The sequence below is a fragment of the Mobula hypostoma genome, chromosome 7 (assembly GCF_963921235.1).
Source record: "Mobula hypostoma chromosome 7, sMobHyp1.1, whole genome shotgun sequence".
In the NCBI taxonomy this organism is placed as follows: Eukaryota; Metazoa; Chordata; class Chondrichthyes; order Myliobatiformes; family Myliobatidae; genus Mobula; species Mobula hypostoma.
The window spans coordinates 46,151,062-46,176,972 of record NC_086103.1 but is presented as its reverse complement, the minus strand read 5'-3'; the positions used below and the strand labels follow the sequence as shown (position 1 = coordinate 46,176,972).

The window sequence follows — 25,911 nt, the reverse complement described above, 5'->3', positions numbered from 1 at the left end:
CCACTGATCTCCAAAAGAAACAACATTGCTGCATGTCTCAATTTTGCAAAAGACCACCTGGATGTCCCATAATGCTTCTGGGACAATGTTCTGTGGACAGATGAGACAAAAGTTGAACTTTTTGGCAGAGATGCACATTGTTATGTTTGGGGGGACAAAGCAAAGCATACCAATACCAAAACCTCATCCCAACTGTGAAGCATGGTGGAAGGAGTATCATGGTTTGGGGTTGCTTTGCAGACATCCCACCCTGCAAAAACTCATTTCAGGGAGGTAGCACCCCCACCCCCCGCAACCCCATATCCCCCACCCCCCGTCGACCTCCAAGGGTGTATATAATACGTTGTTTAGTGATTTTGTCTAATCTGTAAACAAAGTTGGGCATATGCAGAAAATGTGACATTAAAATATGTACGTATATTATATTATATTATATTATATTTTATTATATTATTATGTTTATTCTATTACAGCTTTAAGCAAGTCTACAGGGAGTTTGGCCTCATCACGTAGGACATCAATAGAGTAGCTCCTTAGCAGCTAGCCAGCTAGTTTAAATAACGTTAGCTATGCTAATGAACGAATGACACCTGTTAAATTCAGTTCAACATTGCTTTTACATTTTAACCCACCGTAGACAATAGAAAAGTCACTGTTGCAAACAGTGCAGCGAGCAACACTGTCATTACTTTTGAGGTCAACTGTAAAGCCCACCCACAGAGAAAACTGACAGGTCTACTTAGCACAAAGAGAGACCAATCAGGATGCTCGCTCTCCCTCTCCCTCTCAAAAAAATTGATTTCTGGGATATTGTATATAATTTCCAGGCATCAGGGAGCCACTATCAATATGCGGGAGACTCCCGGAACTTCCAGGAGAGGTGGGATGTCTGCCTCAGGGCCTGGACAGCTTGCAATCGTTGAGGGAACAATTAATTCAAAATTGTTTCAGACACTTTACAGGAGAATGTCAGTGTAGTAGTCCATCATCTAAAGCTTAATAGAAGTTGGATAATGTAACAAGACAATGATCTGAAAGACAAGAGTAAATCAGCAACAGAATGGTTTAAAATGAAGAAAATTCATGTTTTGGAATACCTGAGTCAAAGTGCTGACCTTAATCCTATAGAATGTTGTGGGAAGCCCACCAACATCCCAGAGTTGAAGCAGTGTTATAAGGAGAAATGGCCTAATATTCCTCCAAGCTGATGTTCAGGACTGAACAACAGTTACTGGAAACGGATGGTTGAAGTTATTGCTTTACACGGGGGTCACACCAGTTACAGAAAGCAAAGGTTCATGTACTTTTTCCAACCAATACATGTAATATTGGATCACTATTCTGAATAAATAAATGGATGAATAAGTAAATAAATAAATGTTTGTGTTATTTATTTAATTAGGTTCTTTTATCTAGTTTTAAGACTTATATTAAGATCTGATCACATTTTAGGTCATGTTTATGCAGAAATAGAGAAAATTCTACAGGGTTCACAAACTTTACTAATCAAATGTGGAGCTTTAACTCCTAAAATACTGTTAATTTATGTCATTTTACTTGGTAACACATTAATACTCTTTCTAAGACGGGGCCATGAGGCTGATGTCAAGGTTGGAGTTTTGAAATCTAGATAAATGCATTTCATCCAGCAGAGAAACTGTGTATTATGTAATTAGTATTATAACAATAAATTATGCCATTAAAATTTTCAAACTACAATGGACTTCAGTATTATTTAACAAATAAACAGATACAGAGGAGTGGCTCCTCTGCCTGCTTATTAATATATTTGGTCCCCCTGAGGCAGCCAACCCCTGCCGGTATTTGTTAGCAGTCCGGACCTATACCCCGCCCACATTCCCAACCGGAAATGCGTCACCGGCAGATGTAGATTGTTGATTGTTCTCTTGCCGAAGCCTTGTCCACCATTTTGTGCAGGAGGCTGTTTTTATTTGTATCTTGAGTTTATTCCATTTGCGGCATTGTTGAGGTAAGTTGACCAAGAATGGTTTGTTTTCGATACTGCTGGCATATTTGAGGGCCCGGTTTGACAACTATTTAAATCTGGGAAGGTTTCTTCGGGGAGGGGGCCGATTGGCTCGATTATTGTGGCGTTTACACGACCCTTTCCTCGGCGCCTGTTGTAGTTGATGTTGCTGACAAGGATTCACCGACTGATACTGTTGTCAGTATCTGCCCTTTAGTTTTATTGTTGGGGAAAATGTATTGTCATGCGGGGTTTTGAAACGCAAGCAATTCAACAAAATGGCGCCGAGTCTCTCTCTCTCCCCCCCCTCCTCCCCCGGCGAGGTCTGCCAGGGAGTGGTTCGGTGGATTTTTTTCAAGCGTTGTGTTACTGTTTGTTTATTCTACCAGGGACGTAATTTTATTAAAATTAACCATCTCGATTCAGTATAATACGGGATTTACTGGTTTCTGTTTTGAATTCAGTGTTCCAGGGGCTAGTTTGCGGAAGATGGTAATCGTGGAGGTAGAGCTGACGATTAACTCATACGGGTTTTCCTTTCCAGGAAATTAAATGTATTGATGCTTCGATATTTTTTTCTTTATGAAGAACCAGGAAAATTGTACAATATTTCTGGTGTATTTATTCTGATTCTGAAGTTTGTAAGGTTTTTTTATGCCTTCCTTTCCAAGAAGAGGCATTTGAGTATATAACTTGAAATACATCAGTGTTGTATAAATTTTGGCTTTTATTTTGTTGGATGAATTACAAATAAGCATTGTACAACATTTCAAGTTTATAGGTTTTTTTTGTCATCGGTAACAAAAGACTCGTGGTCGGTGTCTGCCTTCGGCCACATCTAGAATCCACTTCCTTTACAGACATTGCAGTAAACCTCCGGCAGCGCTTGCCTTCTCGGCTGTGTGGTTAGTATTGGCCTCCGAGTATGATTGCGAGTTTTGCGCCGAGTGAGGGAGGCAGCGGCAGAACTTGGGGCCTTGTGCATGGCTTTCTGAAAACTCGTGACGAACAACGCGTTTCCCAATGTTATCTGATCAGGACCTTGAGAAGCAGTCTAAACTTACATTAAAATATTTAATAGTATGGGTCTTGTGTTAACTTTTTAATCAAGTTTGATGACCGCATTCTAATGAACGTGTTTGCACAAAATGCTCCAGCTGTGGCTAGTGTGAAAACGAGAAGTCTTTGGAAGTTTGCTGCCTTAGTCCAGTATATCGTAGAATTCCCTGGATTCGGATCGGAGGGGTCATATTGTGCAGTTGCTAGCTGGCTATACAATCCTGCCCAATATTTATCCTATTGTGCTTTCTTTTGACAGAGCAAACGCACGATATCTTCCCACATAAAAGTTGCTGGTGAACGCAGCAGGCCAGGCAGCGTCTCTAGGAAGAGGTACAGTCGACGTTTCAGGCCGAGACCCTTCGTCAGGACTAACGAAGGGTCTCGGCCTGAAACGTCGACTGTTCCTCTTCCTAGAGACGCTGCCTGGCCTGCTGCGTTCGCCAGCAACTTTTATGTGTGTTGCTTGAATTTCCAGCATCTGCAGAATTCCTGTTGTTGTGCACGATATCTTCCATTTTGTTTTCGATGCGCTTCATTTTTATTTCGCAAAGTGAGCCTAATAGTTTAACAAAAAGACATATGTCGTATGAATGTTTTTTTTGCTGACATCCCCGTATTTTTCGCAGCTATACCCTTTGTATATAATTGTGGTTCTGAGTTGGAGAAACGTTTTTAAATTAACTTGTAGACAGCAGTATATATTTGACCAGAAAAAAAATTATTGGCGTTGGCTGGAAGGGACAACTCTATTTTTGGGGGTCTTTTTATGTTCATTTGCAGACAGTGGCATCGTTTAGAAGATGGCAGTAAACATTCATTTCCACAGAGCTATCAGTCATGCTAATGGTCTCATAATCCAATGTTCTGAATAAAGGAGGTGTGGTTTAATTCTCATGCACTGCTCAATGTTTTGTGAATTTTTTAATGCATTGCAGCAATTCCAAATTTGTAATAACAAGCTTCTCTCTCCAATTTGAGTTGAAAATGGATTAGGCTTCTGCAGCATCTTTAACTTGAGGTTCATCACTGCCATCTATTTTATCAAAGTACTTCAGTTTCTGTGTTTAAACAAAATTTAAAAGCCAAATTTTTTAAAAAGCATTCTGAGTTAGTACCTTATTCTCTTGAGCTTTAAATTAGATGAATAACACTTGGAAGGATTAACTGGCTCAGAACAAGGGGTATGATACTGTTTTTGTGCAGTTCATGCAATATTTACTTTTAAGCAAGTCCCCAGTTTGATGTTCCTTCTGTATCCTCAGATATCTTGTTTAAAAAATTACAAAATTTTCCAAAAGACGTTTTTTTTTGGGGGGGGGCTTGTAAGAAGTAGTTTGTAAGCTTTTATTTTATTCCACTAATGTATCTCCAGTAGGGTCATCAAATTTTCTAACTAATGTATAAGAATTGTATAGACAACAGGATCAATATGTGTTAACAGAACACGTATGATAACAGCTCTGTGTCAAATTCCACCTCTAAACCTGTGATCAATTAAAGTTGCTATCAGTTAAGTACTGTTCTTGAAATATAACTCCAGAAAGCTAAAATGAGTTGAGAGAGATGGGATGGTGAAAGGAAGTATTGAGGTAAAAGGTCATTTGTCATATTAAATGAAGAAGCAAGCTATGGGAATTGAATGGAGATACATGAAATTTTTATGACCTCTTAAACTATCACTGAGGAGAACTGACACAAGACTGTCAATTTGGATGAATTGTTAAAATTGCAGCCCTAAATGTCGTTATAAGTGGCTATATATATAAAACATAATGAAAATTCAAAGTTTGTCTTGTCATACTTCCTATTGTGAGATTCATTTTCTTGCCGGTATGCACAGTAAATACAAAGAAGCACAATGGAATCAATGAAAAACTGCTCACAAAGACGGACAATCAGCCAATTGCAAACGACAATAAATTGTTCAAATGCACAAAAGAAAATCAAAATAAGAAAAAAAAATTGAGAACATGAGTTGTAGAGTCAATGAAAGTGAGTCCATATATTATGGAATCCGTTCAGTGTTGGGCTGAGTAAGGTTATCCACTCTGGATCAGGTGCCTGATAATCCAGTCTTTGATCATTTTATCTATGAAAATTATTAGTGAAGTTCTGGCATTGACTACATTGTAAAACTAAACAATCAGATGTAATGCACTTAGCTGCATGGTAGCAGTACAATATTATTTCAATGTAAATTGTTCTGATTTTGATTTAATTTTAGCATCAAATTCTCTGAATGATTTGATTACCAAAGATTTGTAGACCATAAGACATAGCATCAAATTAGGCTAATTGGCCTATGGAATCTGCTTCCCAAATACTTTTTTTTATTTCTGAAGGGAATTGGATTGAAGGTGTTGAACTATTGTCAGCTAATCTTAGGCAAAATTAAAAGAGAGATGGGTACATTTTGGAGCTTCTAGACCAGGGGTGGAAAGCCTTTGGCAAAACGTTTTATTGTCAAGTAGTATGCAGTGCCACCCCTCCTTTCTTTAAACCACCACCCATAATAAAATGCTTATGGACCAAAACTTTCTTTTTCATGTTCACATTTCTTGTGTTATGAGATACAATAACAATGTTTTTTAGAAATTCTACTTTTCAATTTTTAAAACTTCGGTACAGGTTTCCAAACGTTTTACTTCGATCTCATACTTTTATTTATAGCAAAACAGTGAATACAAATAATTAACAGAACTCACCTTTTTTTTCCTTAAAGTCTGATTATTACTAATTCTTCAGTGATCTCTGTTCAAAAATTAATTGAGCAAAATTAATCTCTGCTCAAAGTTTGCTAGCCCTATTCTAGGCCAAAGTGGGACATGTAACCCTAAGGTGTGCAGGATATTTAAAAATGGACTATCTGTTTCTTTTAACACCAGACCAAAAGCAGAACCACCTACTATTGGATTTGTCCATTTTTTTTAAAGTAAGTGGCCTGTTTGGTGGGTGTGAGAAGGGTTGGAAAGTCACTTTTCTATTGCTTATGGCAGAGACTCGGTAATGCTGTCACAGTTCTCAAGGATGGGATCCAAAACTTGTAGGACCAGAGGTGAGTAAGTGATGGATCAAGAGATTAGAGCAGGGTAATAATGTTATTGATGCTCTCTGGGTCCAGAATTAATCAGAGAAGGTGGTGCTGCATCATATATGCTGCTGTATTTTACATGAACTGGTGTTCATAAGAGGCTATAAAACCAGCTGTTCGTTGTAGTGATAGATACATACATGAGGACTTCAGTTTCCACTAGAGTAAGCATGGTTATTGAGTTAAGAAAACAAGTACGTGTAGTCCACTGTAATCTGAGTGATTGAATTCAGTCTGACAGCATAAGTTTTTGTATTCCTGTAACTTGGCTTTGTATTGGAATATATTGGTTATAATATTCATTATTTAAAAGACAATTTATTATAGAATTATAATGTAAACATTGTAATGAATTCAGCTGTATTGGTACCATTTGTAGATGCCTCATTTAAAATGTACACGAAGTTCCGATTGGAGCAGTGGAGAAAGTTGGGACCACCGTGACTATTACAGTAGTCATAAGCGCAGAAAACGATCACACAGCAGTGAAAGGGAAAATAGACGGCGCAAGCGCCATCGTCCTTCGGACAAGTAAGTAATGCATGTGTACAACCTGTGAAGTCTCTGCAACAATAGTTAAGATTGGTAATTTAGTAAGTTTTTTTTATAGCCATTACTTGGAAACAAAATCTGTTAATGAGCACATGGATTACCATGACGGAAAGCATGAATACAGAGATGGGTACAAAATGGAATATAGGAATGGCTGTCACAACAGAGAATGCCGACATCAGCGCTACTGCTATAGTCATCAAAATTACAGCAAGTCAGGCAAACCTGATAGTGGAAGGAATGAAAAAAGTAGCCGGGAAAGACATAGGCCTAAAAAACATCACTCTGGTTCAAGTAATCATTCAAACTCGGTAAGAACAAATTTATTTGAAATTGACAGATTTGGGGGTATTTAAATACTTCTGTTTTTTGTATTTAAAAGAAAGTTTAGGCATCTGTTTTGGGGATAGGGAAGGAATCCCATTTGGTTTTGAAATCTGAGTAGTTGAACTATAGTAAGAGCAATCTACAAATGTTCTATTGATTTTTTTTAAAAAGTATTTGTGCGTATAGTTACCAGTGGCAGTCTTAAAATTGTTTTTAATAGAAAAAATTGAAAATTACCAGTCTTTTATTATGATACTGTTTTACTAGTGAGAAGTTTCTAGGAATAAAGTAATAGATATAGAGCCCATTTAGTGAAATAAGACTTTTTTTTAATCCTCATAGTTCATTCTGAGAAGGAGTTACCTAGTTACAGGCAATCGAACTGGTGTTAATGATCTATGTATCATAACTGCTCTGTTGCTATAATGTGGCAGTATGCTGTTGAATTAAACACGTTCTGTCACCATGCTGCTTGCGGCTGTGTCAATTCGATATAATGTTCTGTCACTCCTTCAGAATGCTAAAAACCAATTTCCACAATGGCCATTTTGTTTTTGAAAATCTGATCATTTTTGTATCATTTTCATTCCCAATCATTTATGCTGTTTAAAAATATCATTTGCCCTTCAATTCAAAATTATTGATAAATTTGCAGAATCCTCCACCCCACTGCCCAAACAATGATGGAAACCTTAGTTGTGACACATATTGCATCCAAGATGTGCAATATCTTCAACCCCTCAGAATGCACTTTTTCCCCATGTTTTGTTTGTAATTCCCAACATGCTTTGAACTTAATGTCTTTTATTAACTTTAATTTGGTGAATTTTGTATTAATGCATTTATTGCTTTGAAAATTTTAAGAAGCATCTTATCTTAAAATCTGTTCCTTGCCATGTTTTTCTTCTGTAACATACACTGTGTGCCATGTGAATTTCTGGGGATTGAATTTGAATTTGCACCCGTCAACCTACCGTGGCCTTTCGTGGATTGGCGTATATATGAATACCTGAATCCTCTCCTGGGGAATGGTGTGTTCTGTTCCGAAATACTATCCTTTTTCAATGGCTGGATGATGTTGCTGACTACTTGTCGTGTACAGAAGAGTCACCGCCAGAGGAGAACCAAGAATGTTGAGGATGATGAGGAGGGTCATCTGGTATATCACACTGGAGACAAACTGAAAGCAAGATGTATAGAATATTTTTGTAACAACTTATTACAGAACACTTTAAAGGCATAGTTTGGGAATAGTATGGGAGGGAGGAGGACATTATATATGGGGGGGGTTCATGAATATGTATTCTAAACCTTGTATTGCATACTTGGAGCCAAACGTAATTTAAAAAAAATATTTGAAGTTTAGTGTTTCATATTATTCTGAAGTTAGCCTGTTAATCTTATACAGAAAGAAGTCCAGCAGATCTTCAAAATGGTTTAGCTTTTGGTGAATGGTGGGGTGGTGGTATTTTCTACTTAATTGGAGTAAGGGTTTCTTAATTTGAAAGTTTATTTCATAGGTTGGCAGTATTAGGATTACCCTTTATCATAGTATTTTTAGACCTGACCATTTATAGTATAAAATTGCTTAAATTTCAAATGTTAGCCATTTAGCATTTTGTAATCTTTTAATGAGTTTTGTGCATATTCCTTGAATAAGAAATTATTTTTTGTGCATGTTCTTAAAAGTGCTTTTCTTTCCCATCCAGATGAAATAATCTGTAATCTAGGTGAAGGAGCTTTTGGAAAAGTTGTCGAATGTTTTGATTTGAAAAAGTAAGTGTTTTTATCAATCCTCTAATTTGCTTGTAACCTTGTTAAATATGCTTTTCCCATGGCACTGCCAGAGTAAATTTTAGATTGCAATATTGTAATGTACAGCTTCTTTCAAAACCGCCCTAAGAAAGTGGATGTCAGAAGCTACTGCCAAATCAGTAATATAAGGTAATTTAAAGTAGAGCACTATCTCTTTTTAAACAATCATTTTGAGAAAGTAAAATAAGTGACTTGGATTTTGATTCAGTTGATAAGAGGACAGACATTGCTATTATAACCACTTAAGTAGACACTATTGAATTAGTTACTGAATATTGGGAAGCACAGTAAAGTTCAGTAGGCAATGATACATTATAAAAATGGACAGCATTGCTCTAGCAATACAACAGATCAAGCACTGAATGAAGCAGTGCCTGAAGGAAACAGTGAAGACAAGTTAGAATAACTAAAGGAGATGGAGGGATGAGAAGCAGATAATCCAAAAGTTAAAGCATTTCTAAGCTTTTAATGCATTAGGAACATGCAATTACTTGAGGAAGTCTATTTTGAAAGCAGATTTTTTTAGCCTGCAATTTATGGGTGTGATGAGCAGCTGAATACATGCGGTTGCCCTTTGAATTAAACTTGTATTTGTTACGGATCTTAGAAGAGCAACTTGCTGAATTAAGCTGTTTTGCTTCTCAATGAAGAAATCATGAGGTAGTCTTTCACTGCACACATTTTTTACATCAACAGGCCCCGACCATAATGTCACATGAAAGGTAAATTTCTTCCTATCGAGCCAGCTGTCAAAATGTTTGATTTTCAAAAATATTCACAATCTAATAAAATTCAATGCATTTGAATTTAAATCGTAAAATGAAAACACTTTAAAACGGTTAAAATACTTCAGCTGGAAAAGTATAAAATAAATATATAATTGATTTCATCCCTTGTTGGCCTTTGTGCTTCAATTAGCCTTGGTTATAGTGTGACCATTAGAACTTGCCACTTTGCCACTTATCTCCAAGTATAACATGGAGTCTAGTTAAAGCCTTCCATTGAGTTGCTGCAAGGGGGTTATGGTGCAAATGCCCAGTTATTCTGAATTCACTGACAGTTTTACATGAAATTCCAGGCACTTCCGTCAAGACTCGAGGCCATTTAAAAAAAAAAGAAATAAGTAAAATTCTTTTCCTGGCAGTTGGCTATTAGGTCCAAATTGAATTGATTTTTGTGATTTGCCAATCTGCTCACATTACTACAGTTTTCTATAGATCTGTGAACTTTGGGCAACTGTTTAAAATAGCTTCTTGTAGTTAAAGGCTTGTGTATTTCATGGTCACTTGCAGATTTCACTGTTGCATGTATAAAATCAGTTTAGTAATGCCTGCCACAAATCCCATTTATGATGAACATAATTTCAACAACAATCTTTTAAAAGAAAACCTTAAAATTCTTCATCATTGAATAAAAGTTTGATTTAGTGACCAGCGTTTTGAAGTGAGGTGGAGTAGTAAAGATTCTTTGACTTACGGACCACTGTGGTCTGGATTTCGTATTTTAATTATAAAATGATTACATATCTGTGAAGTGCAAAATTCTGTCGAGCTTTTAAGGATGAAACTTATAAGGTTTTAAAATCTATTTAAGTGGAGAAAAATCTGAAGTTTATCACAATTTTAAAGCCAAATTTTAATTCGAAGAATAGTTTGAAAACAGTCCATAGTTAATACACCACCTAATTCCTAAACTCTAATTAAAACAGTAGTAGATTGACACTTTTTAAATGTTGTTAAATAAATATTATTCTGAGGCCAATTAACCTTTATGGTACATTGCTGTTCTTTTAGAGGAGTGTATGTTGCATTGAAGATCATAAAGAACATTGCTCGATACCGTGAAGCTGCTCGCTCTGAAGTACGTGTCCTCGAGGAATTGAGTAGCAGAGGTGCCGATGCATAGTAAGTACAATTTTAGATGAGCAGTTAATAGTATTCACTTTTGGCAGAACTGGGATTAGTAAAGAATAAGCCAGAGAAATTCGATCTGGAAGCTTTTTTTTCCACAACTTAAATTTTCTGAGTCTGTATTTTCATACCTAGAGTGTAAATAGTTCTTTAATTTGCCTCTTCTGGTGATTCAATTTTTATTTTGTCTCTACATATATCTTGGAGTTTTGTTTACATGGACGAGAGCTGTATTTTAAGGAATGTTCTTACTTATAAAACCGTAATTCAGCCAGTCTGTTAACAAAGTTACTATGTTCCTTGGACAACCTCAGTGATCAGTTATTCTGTTGGATGTGTCTTTATAATGTGGCAGAATACATTAACCTCAAGAAAAACTTGGAATGAAAATTCTCCAATGCTTCAACTGAACTAACATTCTCTGCTCTGAAACATCAGTTGTTACATGCAAATTTTTAGACACACTTTGTTGTGTGCAAATATTGAAGTGGTTTAAACTTTCCAATTGTCTTGGATTTTAAGAGTGATTTTGATGGAGCTCCTGTCCCAGAGCATATTAGACAATTTAGATTTAATCAAATATTTTTGATGAGCCTTTAAGTTCCAATTACCCCTTCAATTTATTTCCCCTTCTTTTCAAAAGTTGGTGATCTGAGATGCTGTTCCATGAGTGTAAAGAGAAATCCCATTTTGCCTTAAATATTCTTTTACTCATAAGCCTGAAACGAAGTGCCATGTACAGTGTAACAGTTTGAAGCAGGAGGACTTGCTTAGAGGTCTGCGACAGGGAGGTTCTGTTTATGGTACTGATGGTACTATGGCTGCATAGTAAATAGTAGCATCAAACCAACCACATTCTTCCATCCTTGTGCTACCCACTTGTTAATTTTGTGTGATAATTAATCCATTATAATGAGGAGCTAAAGTGAATCCTTTTAAGTTTGTTAACATTGAGCCTGATACTGCTGGTGGTGAAGATGCTGGAAGAAATCTTGGGGGAGAGGGTTAATAATGACTTAGAAATGTAGAGACTAAATACTGTCTGGTTTTGTCAAGGATTTATCCTGTCTGGCCATTTTGATTGAATTCCTTAAGAAGTAATAAACTATTGAAGAGGACAGGCTGGTGGGTGTAATTTACATGGGCTTTAGTACGGCATTTGTCAAGACCCACAGCACAGAATGGCTTCAGGTGTTGCAGCACATAGCATTGAGGACACTTAGTAAAATAATCTCAGGCTAATTTGGCAATAGGAGGTGAGTTTATTTTGGTGTTCCCCAGGACTTTGCACCAAAATTTGGTAAATTCTTTGTTCTTCCAGGGTTCCATTCTGAAAGCAAATAAAGAATGGAAAATGTAAGGAGAATTTTTCCTGCATTGCAGTGTTGGCCATTTGCCATTGTTGCTTTTACCCTGGTGTTTTTGACAGGTTCATCTTATGAGCATTAATCCTTTAGAAGGAATAAGAAAGGCGCACTCCAAATTGAAGTAGTTTGTTTATTTCTTTGTACATTTGTTCAATGGATTACATCCAAAATAGTTGATTTTCTAGCACTCTAATGTGAATATTCTAATTTACAGTGGATGTGTACAAATACTGGATTGGTTTGATCATCATGGACATATTTGCATTGGGTTTGAACTACTTGGACTCAGTACCTATGATTTCTTAAAGGAAAACAATTTCATGCCTTTTCCGATGCATCAAATCAAGCATATGGCTTATCAGATTTGTCATGCCTTGAATTGTGAGTAACACATGTATTACTAAATTTGTGTGGATGAGAAATTACTTGATGGTATGAAATTTTACATGCATGACTCTTTTAAGTGTTTGATTTGAATTAGTACTTGGGTAAATCTATATTCTGTGTATGTAAAAACAACTTCCCACTTGCAAACTGTAGTGTTTTATGTATTACACTCTTTCAGAAATCTTAAATTTTATTTTAGTCCCTTTTTTGGGTGCATAACAATGTGATTGAGTGCAAACTATTAAACCTGATCTAACATTCAAGTATTATGGATTTGAATTTTAGTGGAGTAATAGCTTACAAGTTATGACTTCAAAAATACACAGTAAAAACTGATTTATAAGGTTATACTTGTCTGTACAGATATTCTCATTCTGAGTCAGTCATGGGTCAGCTTTGGGGCTTGAAACCTTGTTTTCAATTGGCATGCTATGCAATTATGCAATCTCCAAAAAGATTGCTGCTTTATTATAGGTTTTAGACATGAGTAAAGTGATAACAATATATATATATATATATTGTAACTATATATTTGAATACTGTTATTTGAAGAGCAATTCTGATTACTTGGACAATCATCCAAATGATCAGACTTCCAGGTAATTTTTTTTAAACTTGGATAAAATATAAAATATATTTTGTCTTACTGTCACAATTTCAAAATGTAGTGGTTTATAAATTTAAAATAAAAATCTCTTCCTATAAAGAAACAAAAATTTTAATCAGAATGTTTTCACAGCAGCTTGTTTCCCTTGAATTTTTGCAAGCAATTTGGTTTCTGCTACTCTCAAACTTGTATACAAATTTTCTCTTTCTAGTTTTGCATCAGAACAAGCTTACCCACACAGACCTCAAACCTGAAAATATTCTTTTTGTGAATTCTGACTATCACATAGAATATAACAGTAAAACGGTAAGTCAGATTTTCCTAAGCAACATGATTTATTTAATTCATTTAACTTCTGTATTAGCTGTTTTAACTGGAAAGTTGATTTTTGTATCATAGAAACATGATGACAGAACGGTTATAAATCCAGACATCAAAGTTGTGGATCTTGGTAGTGCAACATTTGATGATGAGCATCACAGTACTGTTGTATCTACTAGACATTACCGTGCTCCAGAAGTCATCCTAGGTTAGTATGTTAAATAATTATCTTTAATTTTGTTAAATATTCTGAGCTATTGTTAATGAAAGTTTTTTTTCTTTCAAGAACTAGGATGGTCTCATCCATGTGATGTCTGGAGTATAGGATGTATATTAATTGAATATTATCTTGGCTTGACGTTGTTTCAGGTGAGAAGCATATCTTCCTTTTCTAGGGGAAATAGTTATTTAATATATCAACATCCCTGGTAATTTTGATCTGTCGGTAATGATTTTAATGTTTCCTGTATGGGGAATCGTCTCCAAGTGCATGTAGAGTTTGCCTATGATATCTAATACATAAAGGGGCTATTTGGGCGAGCCAGTCCATGCTATTGTTTAGCTGAATTAGTCTCTATACATCTCTTTGGGTAAGAATATTAGCAAAATTCATATTATTTTGTCGTGTTTACGAATAATGTTTCCATTCTGTTTGCGTTAATCTGTTCTCTGGTAGTTCTTGTCAATTAACTATTTCTTCTGAACTCCATCTTGGAGCTCTTGGTGGCAGTCTTAAATTCAAAACTTTTAGTGATCTTCTCACAAGAGGGAAGATTCTCTACTTCTGCAATCAAGACCTTTATATTGGGCCATTACTGAAGTGAATAGCCTAGCCTCTGTCCTTTGCATGCATACTGCAGAACATTTGTTATCCTTTTGAATCTCCACATCCTTTTTGTCGTGTGGCAACTAGAATAGTTTGCAGCTTTTCTATTCTCTTCCTAGAAATCTACATGTACTTGATTTGTTTTCTGTTTGTAGCAGTTTTGATATGTGATACGTACAACTTGTATCTGTGAGCTTCATTTGCCAGTTATTTGTCCATTCAGCGTGTTTTTCATGTCCTATAATTCGTTGGTCCTTCCTCAGCTTTGACTTCTGACTTAAGAGGGTAAAGATGTCTCAATAGAATTGTGTAGGGTCCTGGTAAGGCAGTACGAATTAGGATTTTCTACAGGAAGATTATACTTTGGGCAAGAAATAGAATGAGTCTTTTTTAATGTAGGGTTGAGAAGAATGAGATCTCATTGACCTTGTAGAAAGTTTGTTTCAATGTATAGATAATGTTCCCTAGCTGGCTATGTATTAGGGATCACAATCTCAAAATAAGAGTTGACCATTTGTTTAGAACTGAAATGACAATAAATTTTTTGTCCAATGAATAGTGAAGTAGTGGTATTTTTAGATGTTAATGTCATCTTTGAATGTGGAATTGGTATAGAAAGCAACATTGAGGTTAAGAGATTAGCCATGATACTGTTGAATAGTAGAAGGCACTATAACCCATTGCTTTTTCTAGGTGCTTAATATATTTTGCTTTCCTTATTCAGACACATGATAGCCGGGAGCATCTTGCTATGATGGAAAGAGTACTTGGGCCAATTCCGGCTAGTATGATTAATAGAACAAGGTAATTATTTTTTATTCAATGACACTGGTCTGAAGTAAATGTTTGCTTATGTTAATTTTTTTTGTGCTCCGTGATTTTTCTTTTTGTACACATTTTCCTTTTAATGTTTGAAGAAATGCTCAATGATTAAACTTGCCAAAATAATTGCCCAAGGAACAGTGGAAAATTCATTGTGCAGTGTTATAAACAAAAACAACAGGAATTCTGCAGATGCTGGAAATTGAAGCAACACACATCAAAGTTGCTGGTGAACGCAGCAGGCCAGGCAGCATCTGTAGGAAGAGGTGCAGTCGACGTTTCAGGCCGAGACCCTTCGTCAGGACTAACTGAAGGAAGAGTGAGTAAGGGATTTGAAAGTTGGAGGGGGAGATCAAAAATGATAGGAGAAGACAGGAGGGGGAGGGATAGAGCCAAGAGCTGGACAGGTGATAGGCAAAAGGGGATACGAGAGGATCATGGGACAGGAGGTCCGGGAAGAAAGACGGGGGGGGGGGGACCCAGAGGATGGGCAAGAGGTATATTCAGAGGGACAGAGGGAGAAAAAGGAGAGTGAGAGAGAAAATGTGTGCATAAAAATAAGTAACAGATGGGGTACGAGGGGGAGGTGGGGCCTTAGCAGAAGTTAGAGAAGTCGATGTTCATGCCATCAGGTTGGAGGCTACCCAGACTTCATGCCATCAGGTTGCACACTCAGGTTGGAGGAACAACACCTTGTATTCCGTCTGGGTAGCCTCCAACCTGATGGTATGATCATTGACTTCTCTAACTTCTGCTAAGGCCCCACCTCCCCCTCGTACCCCATCTGTTACTTATTTTTACGCACGCATCCTTTCTCTCACTCTCCTTTTTGTCCCTCTGAATATACCTCTTGCCTATCCTCTGGGTCCCCCCCCCGTCTTTCTTCCCGGACCTCCTGTCCCATGATCCTCTCGTATCCCCTTTTGCCTATCACCTGTCCAGCTCTTGGCTCTATCCTTCCCCCTCCTGTCTTCTATCATTTTTGATCTCCCCCTCCCCCTCCCCCTCCAACTTTCAAATCCCTTACTCACTCTTCCTTCAGTTAGTCCTGACGAAGGGTCTCGGCCTGAAACGTCGACTGCACCTCTTCCTACAGATGCTGCCTGGCCTGCTGCGTTCACCAGCAACTGTGATGTGTGTTGAGTGTTATAAACAATTTCATTTATCAGGAGGGTTAGCCTGTTTATTGAGGGCAATGGAGTTGGGTGAATATTGAGGCATTTGTAGTAATAAAAACTGATTTGGTTTTCTCTGGGCTTTAAATTGTTTTCTATCCTTGTCCTTTTGAATTTCCTATTCTTAGGAATACTTTTTATTCCTAAGATGGTTTAGGAACCCATTTGATTAACTGTTGGCAAGCAAATAGCTTGATACCGTCTAATAGCAACTGTACTGATTTTTTTTTATTCTATGAACTGTGGCAATCACTACCTCCTGGTGATAGTACTTAAGTATTATGGGTTTTATTGGCATAACATTGGCATTTTTATTTTATTTATTACCTTCGTATTGGTGGGATTCTGCAGTAATTCCAAGACTAACATACCCTTAGAATTGGAAGAAAGTCATTTCACCTATCTTAATTAAAGGGGTTACTGATGATTGCTTAGTGTGGTCCAATAGAGAAACTATCAAACTTTTATTCCCTTTCACCTGTAACAGAATCTTTACACAGTGCAATGAAATTTCCATTGTTTTCCAGATGCTGTTGTAAGACAAGCTTTTGTTAGTCACAACTAGATACAGCTGTTGGTACTCTTATTAGAGAGATACAGAATGACACCTTTTTAAAAAAAAATTGAAACTATCCAATTATAATCAAATTTTTTACGAGGCGCATATATATTCATGATGAAATTTGTTTTGTGGCAGCAATACAGTGCAAAGACATGAAATTGCTAAAAATTACATAAATAATGTAAAAAGTATAGAAAGGAGGGAAGAAGCTGTCTGATTCAGAACATGGTTTCTCAGCCTCTGGTACATCCTCCTTAGTGGCTGGAACCAGAAGGGGCTATACTAATTGTCTTGTATTTGCAAACAGTCATTACTGCTATAGATTTACCTGTGTGAGATCTTGGAAATATTTAAGTAATGTATGATTCAAAACATGAACGTCCCAAAAAGTCATAATTCTGATGAATGCAGGTAATGTAGGTTTATTTCACTGGCTATTTTCCAGACTTGCTCTGTATCTGGTAACTTGAGTCATACACGTGTGGAATTGTAATAGTAACTCTCTTTCTTTATAGGAAGTCCAAATATTTTCGTCATGAGCGGCTAGATTGGGATGAACATAGTTCTGCTGGGCGGTATGTTAGGAAGCGCTGCAAACCTTTGAAGGTAGGCAGAGAAGGCTTTTATAAGTGGCCTATTCTTGACCTTCAGATGCAATATAAACCTTTGCCAAATCTTGAAGCTTTGCTTGGCCTATTTGTTGCTATATATTTAAATACCTATCTAAATATTTTATTTTCAGGAATATATGACTTGCCAGATCTCTGAACATCAGCAACTTTTTGACTTGATTGAAAAGATGATGACATACGAACCTTCAAAAAGAATACGACTAGATCAAGCATTGCAACATCCATTTTTTACACATTGAGAAGGGTCAAGGCTGACAAAATGAAGTTTTGTATAACTTGTAAATTTGACATTCTTAATAGGAAGATGACTAGACTGTGTCAGTCTGCATTCATATTGTAAATATTAAAATGGAAGTGTTATAAAATTGTTCATACTGTAAAGTAAAAATTTACTAAGATGCCATTTTTTTGGTGTTGTCATGTGGGCATGTGCTGACCTGTTTTGGAACCACTGTTGCTTTACAGTACAGCAATTCTTGGAAAGTTTGGTAAGCATTTTCTTAAATGGAAGGTTTTTGTATTAAACTACCTCATTAATTGGTATGTTAACATTGTGCAATAAAGTTGTAATTTTTATTCTGATTTGGTTTGGTTGTGTTTTAAGAAATGATGGCAGTTTCTGGAACTGTTCTAATGATCAAATTGGATATATTTAAAGTTCTAAGTATTCCATATTTACAAAAAAAACCACATTTCAAGAATAGTTAAAGGGTTGACGTAATTGCATAATATGAAGAAAATGTGTCTTCTGTAAACTAGTTATTTTAGCCTATTAATTTATGTATAACTTGTGTAGACTAATAAAGTTAAATTCAGTTAGTAGATACCTGGGGAAATAATCAACCTTCCTGTATGGCGAAGCCACTATAAATTTGGTGGGGGGGGGTGATAGTGGGCGCATTCCTATAACATGGAATATTGCATGATTTTCTGTAACCTGAATCCATGTCAAGCTTCATGTGCATTAAGAAATGAGAGCTGGTAAAATGGTTTTTACTTTCACAGGCTTTTCAGATCCCAGATTTTTTTTTATTTTTGTTTTGTGCTTCTATAAGGGCAGGTTTCTGTAGACCATAAGACATAGGAGCAGAATAAACAGTCTGGCCTAATGAGCCTGCTGCGCCATTCAATCATGGCTGATACTTTTTTTTCCTCCTCCTCAACCCCAGTTCCTGGCCTTCTCCCTGTAACCTTTGATGACATGTCCAATCAAGAACCTCTCAACCTTTTCCGTAAATACTCCCAATGACCTGGCTTCCACAGCTGCATGTTGCAACAAATTCACCACGCTTTGGCTAAAGAAATTAATCTGCATCTCTGTTTTGAAAGGGTGCCCCTATATCCTGAGGCTGTGCCCTCTTGTCCTAGACTCTCCCACCATGGGAAACATACTTTACACGTCTACTCTTGTCTAGGCCTTTTAACATGTGAAAGGTTTCAATGAGATCCCCCTCATCCTTCTGAATTCCAGTGAGTACAGACCCAGAGCCATCAAATGTTCCTTGTATGATAACCCTTTCATTCTTGGAACCCTTGTGAACCCCTCTGGACCCTCTCCAATGCCAACACATCTTTTCTAAGATGAGGGGTCCAAAACACTTCACCATACTCAAGGTGAGGCCTCACTATCATATCCTTGCTGTTGTATCCTAGACCTCTTGAAATGAATGCTAACATGGCATTTGCCTTCCTCACCACCGACTCAACTAGCAAGTTAACTTTTAGGGTGTTCTGCACAAGGACTCCCAAGTCCCTTTCCATCTCAGATATTTGGATTTTCTCCCTGTTTAGAAAATAGTCCACGTTTTATTTCTACCACTGAAGTGTATGACCATGCATTTTCCAATATTGTATTTTATTTGCCACTTTCTTGCCCATTTTCCTAAACATATTAAATTCTCCTACATCCTACCTGTTTCCTCAACACTACCTATCCCTCCACCAATCTTTGTATCATCTGCAAACTTAGCAACAAAGCCATCTACTTTGTCTAAGTCATTTATATATAGCATAAAAAAAATTGGTTCTAACATCAACCCCCTGTGGAACACATCTAGTCACTGGCAACCAACCAGAAAAGGATCCTTTTATTCCCACTCACTGCCTTCTACCAATCAGCCAATGCTCTAACCATCTTAGTAACTTTCCTCTGGCACCTTGTCAAAGGCCTTCTGAAAGTCTAAATACACAACATCCACTGCATCCCCTCTATCTATCCTACTTGTAATCTCAAAGAATTCCAACAGGTTTGTCAGGATTTTCCTCGAGGAAACTCTGCTGACTTTGTACTACCTAGTCCTGTGCCACCAAGTACTCTTATCACCTCATCCTTAACAATTGACTCTTAACTTGTTCCCAGCCACTGAGATCAAGCTAACTGGCCTATAATTTCCTTTCTGCTGCCTTCCTGCTTTCTTAAACAGTGGAGTGATTTTTGCAATTTTCCAGTCCTCTGGCACTATGCCAGAGTCCAATGATTTTTGAAAGGACATTTCTAATGCCACCACAATCTCGACTGACACTACATCTTTCTGAACACTTGGGTGCAGTTCATCTGGTCCAGGCGACTTATGTACCTTTGGGTCTTTCAGCTTTTTGAGCACCTTCTCTCTTATAATAGTAACTGCACCCTCTACTCTTCCTTTGCATACTACAACATCAGGCATGAGACTGATGCAAAAAAACTCATTTAGTTCATCAGCCATTTCCTTATCCCCCATTATTATTTCTCCTGCCTCATTTTCTAGTGGTCCTATATCCACTCAATCCTCTTATTTTTAACTTGAAAAAACTTTTACTATCCCTTTGATATTATTTGCTAGCTTGCTTTCATATTTCATCTTTCCCCTTCTAATTTCTTAGTTGCTTAGGTTTTTAAAAACTTCCCAGTCCTCTATCTTCCCACTAATTTTGCTTTGTTGTGTGCCCTTTCTTTTGCTTTTACAATAGCTTTGACTTGTCAGCCATGGTTGTACTATTTTACCACGTGAGTATTTTGGAATACATATGTCGTGCACCTTCCTCATTTTTCCCAGAAATGCATGCCATTGCTGCTCTGCTGACATCTCTGCGCATAGCTCCTTCCAATTTACTTTGGCCAACTCCTCTCTCATACCTCTGTAATTTCCCTTACTCCACTGAAATGCTGCTACATCAGACTTTACTTTCTCCCCATCAAATTTGAAGTTGAATTCAATCATATTGTGATCACTGGTTCCAAAGAGTTCTTTTACCTTAAGCTCCCTAATTGCCTCTGGTTCATTACATAACACCCAATCCAGTATAGCTGATCCCCTCGTAGGTTCAATGACAAACCATCTCTTGTGCATTCAGCAAACTCTTGAGATCCATTACCAACCTGATTTTCCCAATCGACCTGCATGTTAAAACCTTCCATGACTATCATAACATTGCCAGAACTGGCAATACAGGACTCACCCGCATGTCTCATCCTGTAAATTCCCCAATGAGTATTGAGTCTAGTTGGCAGCTAGTCTCTGTAGCAGTTCTATCTAGAGTAAATAGCGAGAGCGAAACTGGGTGGTGTTTTGACTTTCGGCAGAGACATGGAATTTGAGTTCATCTTTGACTTTCATACAGACCTCAACTGTTTTGAAAGAGTTATTTTAAATAAATAATTTTAATTGTCTTCAACACCCTTTTGTGAAAGCGCCCCAATTGATAAAGTTTCAGATCAATCCAAGATTTGATTGACGTAGGATCTGTTGAATTTAACATTGTACTATCAAGTGGCAAGATATTGTGCTGGGATTAGCCTGCATTTGGATAAGTTTAAGAAAAATACAAAATCAAGACAGTCTTGCAATTGGTGAGTTCTGTCTGTCTGTCTGTCTGTATCTTGTTTTACGGCGGTTGGCATCCAGCTTAATGGTGCATTACCACCACCCTCTGCTCCAGAATGTGCACTAGACATACATTCTAAATCCCTTCACCCAATCTCTCTCTCTGTCTCTCTCTCTCTCACACACACACACACACACAAACCTACACTTCACCCTCCCGTCTTTGACCATCCTAGTATCCTATTCCTGTTTATTCGTCATATTCTATAAAAAACCACTGTACCCCTTAAAAACGCTAAAAATACCCGGACTTGTGCTCTCTCACCCATGCCCAGCAACCCTTTTAATGTGAATTCCTGCATCCCCAACTCCCTTAATTTATTTCTCATCATCTCTCTCTGTATCCCATACTTCCTGCAACACAAAACTACATGTTCTACTGACTCCTCTTCCTGACATTCCTCACACAATCCTCTCTGGTGTTTCCCTATCATTTAAAATGTTTTGTTTAATGCACAATGCCCCAGCCTTAACCTAGTCCACACAATTTCCTCTCTTCTGTTTCCATTACCTACCCTAGTAACTGCAACACTCTTTTGTATTTGATATAAATACCTCCCTTTCCCCTCCCTGTCCCATCTTTCTTGCCACATTCGGTTGACTTTTTCCCAGATTACACACTTAACCTCTGCTTTACTGATACTAATGTGCATTTCCACATTTTCTTTCTTTAACGCCCTCTTTGCCAACTCATCCACCCTCTCATTCCCCTTCACCCCTACATGTGCTGGAACCCATAGAAATTTTACCTGACCTCCCTGATTTGCAATTCTTGTAACTAACTGAAGGACTTCATAAAGTACATCTTGCCGACTGTTTGTGTGAAAAGACCTTAAACTTGCTAGAACTGAGGATGAATCTGAACATATCAATGCTTTGGCTTGCCTGGCTTTCTGCACCCATTGCAACGCAACCAACACCGCCAGCATCTCCACTGTAAACACCCCTAACTTATTAGATGTTTTTCTGCTGATTCCAATTTCTTTTGCTGGTATTACCACCCCAAACCCTGTCACTCCTGTTTCAGGTTCCTTTGCACCATCCGTATAAATGTGAGTATAATCACTATACTTTTCCATCACATGACAGTTAAATGTATTTATCAAATCTGTTTTATATCTTTCTTTCCTTTTTACCTCTAACAAATGCCAGTCTATGTCAGGCCATACAAGCTTCCATGGAGCTACAACCGGATAAACTACTGAAGGACTTATCCTCAGATCAAATACTCCACATTCTTTCGCGATATCATTCCCTACCCAACTAAAGGTATCCCTCTGAAACCTCCCATTTTCCCAGCACTCCTGCAACACTCCTTTAGTAGGGTGAGAATCATTGTGCCCCTGCAAGTTAGCCCAGTAGTTTGCCATCAGTTGCATCCTTCTTAGTTCCAAAGGCATTATTCCTATTTCTACCTGTAGGGCTGACACTGGTGACGTTTTAAAAGCCCCACTGCACACTCTCAAGGCCTGAGCCTGAATCACATCCAGTTTCCTTATGAGACCTAGCTGCTGATCCATATACTATATTTCCATAATCCAATACAGATCTTACTAAAGCCACATACAATCTCTTCAAAGCTGAACAACTTGCTCTCCATTCCCTACCAGTCAAACATCTCATCACATTTATTACTTTTTTACATTTCTCCTCAACTTTCCTGATATGGTCTGCCCATGTTAATCATGAATCAAATATAACTCCCAGAAATTTAAATGATGCAACCCTTTCTAATTCAACCCCATACATCCTTAACTTCTTCCCTACCTCAACCCTTTTCCTGGTAAAAAATACAGTTTGAGTTTTGTCTACTGAGAATCTACATCCCCAATCACAACCCCACTCCACCACTTCATCAATTGCTTCTTGTAGTTTCCTGATTATATGGTCCATGTTCCTGCCTCTTTTCCACAAGGCCCCATCATCCGCAAACAGTGACCTACCTATATCCACTGGTACCTTTGTGAAGACATCATTGATCATAATGATGAAAAGTAATGGGCTAATCACACTACCTTGAGGTGTGCCATTTTCCACTATGTACTGTTTTGATAATTCTGATCCAATCCGAACTTGAATTTTTCTACCAAACAAAAAATCTTTAATCCAATTAAAAACTCTCCCACTAACCCCTATCTTGTGCAGTTTAATTAATAATCCTTCCTTCCACATCATATCATAGGCTTTTTCAATGTCAAAGAACACTGCCACTACTGACTCTCTATTTGCCTGGGCCTTCCTTATTTCAGTCTCTAACATAATCACTGAGTCCATGGAATTCCTTCCCTTTCTAAAACCACTCTAATAACTTGCCAGCATTCCCCTTTTCTCAAGCTCATATGATAACCTTTCTGTTATCATCCTTTCCATTATCTTACATATACTTGATGTTAATGCAATTGGTCTGTAGCTAGTGGGCTTTGACAGATCCTTGCCGGGCTTCCTTATTGGAATTACTACTGCTTCTTTGCATGCACTTGGTAATCTTCCCTCCTCCCACACTCTGTTATAAAAATGCAGCAACTTCAAGAGCGCTCCTTCTCCTAGATTTTTTAGCATCACAGAGCATATCAGATCTTTCCCTGGGGAGGTTGGTCTCGATCTCTTTATTGCTCTCACCATTTCTGCTAATTTAAATGGATCATCAATTATATCATCTGTTCCTTCTCTCCTGCTCAACACACCTGGGTGTTGGCTCATTATTCTTTCCCTTCTTCAGACAAATTTTCTGAACTGTGTATCAGTACAAATGACTTGGCCATGACCTCAGCCTTATCCCTACTGGAGACTGCAGTTTCCTCCTCAGATATCATTACTGGATATTCCCATTTCCTTCTATCTCCTCCCATCCTCTTAATCATTCCCCATATCTCTCCCACAGGTGTTGTTCTTCCTACCTTGTCGCAAAAACTCCTCCAACTTGCCCTTTTAGCTTGACGTATAGTTCTTCTCACCACTGCCTGTGCTTTCTTATATTGAACCAAATGCTGCATATTATGGGTTCTTTTAACTAGCCTGAATGCTCTATTTCTGTTTTTTACAGCCTGACAACATTCCTCTGTCCACCATGGTACCAGTTTTCTATTTATCCTATTTTTACTCCTAGGTATAGATCCTTCTGCTGCCATGATAATTGCTGAAGTCACCTGACTGTTTAATTTATCTACATTTCCAGAAATATCAATCTTCGTCAACCCTTCTTCACTCAACTTCTGGAACTTACCCCAATCAGCTTTTTCAAACACCCACTTTGGGGTTCCGCCACCTGGTCTTACTTCAACTCTTTCACCCACTGAACACAAAACTAGGTAGTGATCACTGCCTACTGTTGAAGCAGTCCAAACTCCCCAGTTACTAATGCCAGCCAAGGTATTAGACACTAACGTAATATCTAACACTGACTCAGTTCCTGTTGTTATATCTATCCTTGTGCCGCTACCATCATTCATACACACCAAATCCCTTTCTTCCATCAAATCTTCAATTACCTTCCCATTTGGATCTGTAATCTGATCCCCCCATATTGTGCTATGAGCATTGAAATCTGCACACCACACTACTTTATGTCTGTTTTGTCCTTGTATCTTTATTAGGCTGTCCAAATCCAACCTTTTACATGGATTGTAGTAGTTAATTATAACCACCCCCTCCCCTCTCTCCCACACTTCCACCACTATGTATTCCTGATCATCTCCTTTTTCCAGTACCCTATATGGTATACCTTGCTTGATTAACATAGCACAACCCCCTCCTCCCCCTAGATTTCTATCTTTCCTTATCATTGTATACCCATATACCACAAAGTCTAAAGTTGGTTTCAACCAAGTTTCCTGAATACACACTACATCCGGTTTTACAACCATTTCTTTAATAAAGTGCTTGAATTCCTGGCTATTGGCCAGTAAGCTCCTTGCATTCCATTGTAAAAGAATCACCATAATTAGTATTAACCAACACATGACACTTCCTGGCTTGACTGATTACTGAGGTTCTCCCTCACTTCCTCCCATGTCAGTCCTACTAACCCTAAATAGTTTACTGCTGCTTTTACCACCAGCTGAATTTTGTCACTTTTTGACTTTACCTCAGCAGTACTATTAATCACTCCTGCAATGAATGTTATTAGAGCCTTTTTGTCTACATAAATCCTGTCATTTGTTCTTTGTTACATCTCTCGTATCCCTATTGCTCCCTGTTCATTAGGAACATTATTCTGTTCTCTTGACATTCTTACAGCTTCTGCATAAGTGATCTTTCTTTTCACTCTTATTTCTTGAATTTTAGTCTCCCGTCTCACAACCTCACACCCACTATATGCAACATTATGAGCTCCTCCACAATTGCAGCATTTTGGTTGAACTCCTGTTCCGCACTTTCCATATTCATGATCACCCCCACATCTAGCACATCTCCTCTGCCTTTTACAGTTTTTAGCCACGTGTCCAAACCTTTGACAATTATAGCACCTCAATGGCTTTGGCACATACACCCTTACTGGGTAACTCATGAAACCCAGGAACACCTTCCTTGGCACTCTTTCTTCTTCAAATTCAATCAATACAGATTCACTTTCCTTTTTCACTCCCTCCTTTGTTGTTTTCAGTT

General features: G+C 37.7%; 1 protein-coding gene across 1 annotated transcript; it reads left to right on the top strand.

Annotated features, from left to right (window-relative positions):
* The first annotated feature begins 1,865 nt into the window (after positions 1-1,865).
* LOC134349293 (dual specificity protein kinase CLK4-like) lies at positions 1,866-18,054 on the top strand. The gene is made up of 13 exons (XM_063053375.1): positions 1,866-1,990; positions 6,520-6,671; positions 6,751-7,003; positions 8,122-8,212; positions 8,729-8,795; positions 10,628-10,738; positions 12,326-12,492; positions 13,317-13,411; positions 13,505-13,634; positions 13,713-13,795; positions 14,977-15,056; positions 17,327-17,417; positions 17,554-18,054. Exons 2-13 carry the CDS (start codon positions 6,520-6,522, stop codon positions 17,680-17,682), a joined length of 1,449 nt encoding a protein of 482 aa, XP_062909445.1. The 5' UTR covers positions 1,866-1,990; the 3' UTR covers positions 17,683-18,054.
* The last annotated feature ends 7,857 nt before the right edge of the window (positions 18,055-25,911 follow it).